Genomic DNA, 1,062 nt, shown 5'->3' with positions numbered 1-1,062 from the left:
GTTATGCTAGCCATACCTTCGAACTAAGTCCACGTCATGCCCGAATACGACCCTTTAAAAATTACCCTGGGGAGATCAAAGAAGGCAGATCAATGTAGCCCATCCGCCTATAGCCAAACGCTCTAGCATTGGTGCTCTGCACACTAATCGAAACGTATGAAGTGGAAATGTGGCATGAATGATACTTCGAACGATGTTCAAATTGACTGAATTACAATCGGATGTACTTATATAAAAATATCAGTAATGAAGCAAATTCATGATTTTTTCATTGACACCAGTTATCTATATCTCTCAAACACTACCGTATACGAAACAATCTAGGAGCCCCCCGCTCTGTAGTAGAATACTTTCCCCGGTGCAGTAGCTTCTACAACTTCCACTTAGTCCAGCTTGCCCACACCGAAGTTACCCGTGGTCTGCTGCCATTCCTTCTCCAAATCACCAGCACTGGCTTGGACAGCAAGCTTTCTAGTTTGCCAGCCACCCCAGTACTGCTCCGAACCGCCATAGTACGGCAACGAGCCGCCCCATTGCTGCTCCTGCTGCTGCTCGGAACCGCTCGTTACGTAAGACTCCTCCTGGGCCGATTCACCCTTCTGGGAAGACTGCTGCTGCTCCGGGTCGCTGGTCTGCGACGCCTGTTGCTCCTGTTGTTCCTGCTGCTTAGAGCCGCTCGTCGTCTTGGAGGTATCCGGCTTGTAGTTCACGAAAGCAGAGACACCCTTAATCGTGTTCAGAGCAGTTCCACCGTTACGAGACTGGAAGCTGCCGCTGTTGACGACCTTGTTGCCCGTGCACAAACGACCGAGGTAGCTGGAGCACTCGTCGCTGTTAGTTGCAGCGTACAAAGCTCCGTCCGTGCCCGTGTACAGAGGCATTTTCGTGTTGCTGAAGTAGTTGCCCTCAGCAAGAACCCAAGCGTTCGAGCCAATCTCGAAAGAGTGACCAGAGTTGTTGCCCCAGAAGTTGTTGGCGACGTGGGCGACAACCTTCGCAGCGCTGTCACCGCCAATCTTAGGAGAACGACCAGAAGTGCCGTGGATGTAGTTGTTCAGCATA

General features: G+C 51.1%; 1 protein-coding gene across 1 annotated transcript in view; it reads right to left on the bottom strand.

The window, feature by feature from the left end:
* Window positions 1-383: 383 nt before the first annotated feature.
* The window catches only part of PPTG_23783 (hypothetical protein), a gene marked incomplete at both ends in the record, with an annotated part of 4,602 nt that continues 3,923 nt past the window's right edge, over window positions 384-1,062 (bottom strand). The window contains one exon of the mRNA XM_008912998.1: window positions 384-992. Coding sequence (XP_008911246.1) covers window positions 384-992 — 609 coding nt within the window. The remainder of the gene's footprint in view (window positions 993-1,062) is intronic.

The sequence above is a fragment of the Phytophthora parasitica genome (assembly GCF_000247585.1).
Source record: "Phytophthora parasitica INRA-310 unplaced genomic scaffold supercont2.51, whole genome shotgun sequence".
Taxonomy (NCBI): domain Eukaryota; phylum Oomycota; class Peronosporomycetes; order Peronosporales; family Peronosporaceae; genus Phytophthora; species Phytophthora nicotianae.
This window is presented reverse-complemented; position numbering and strand designations above follow the sequence as displayed.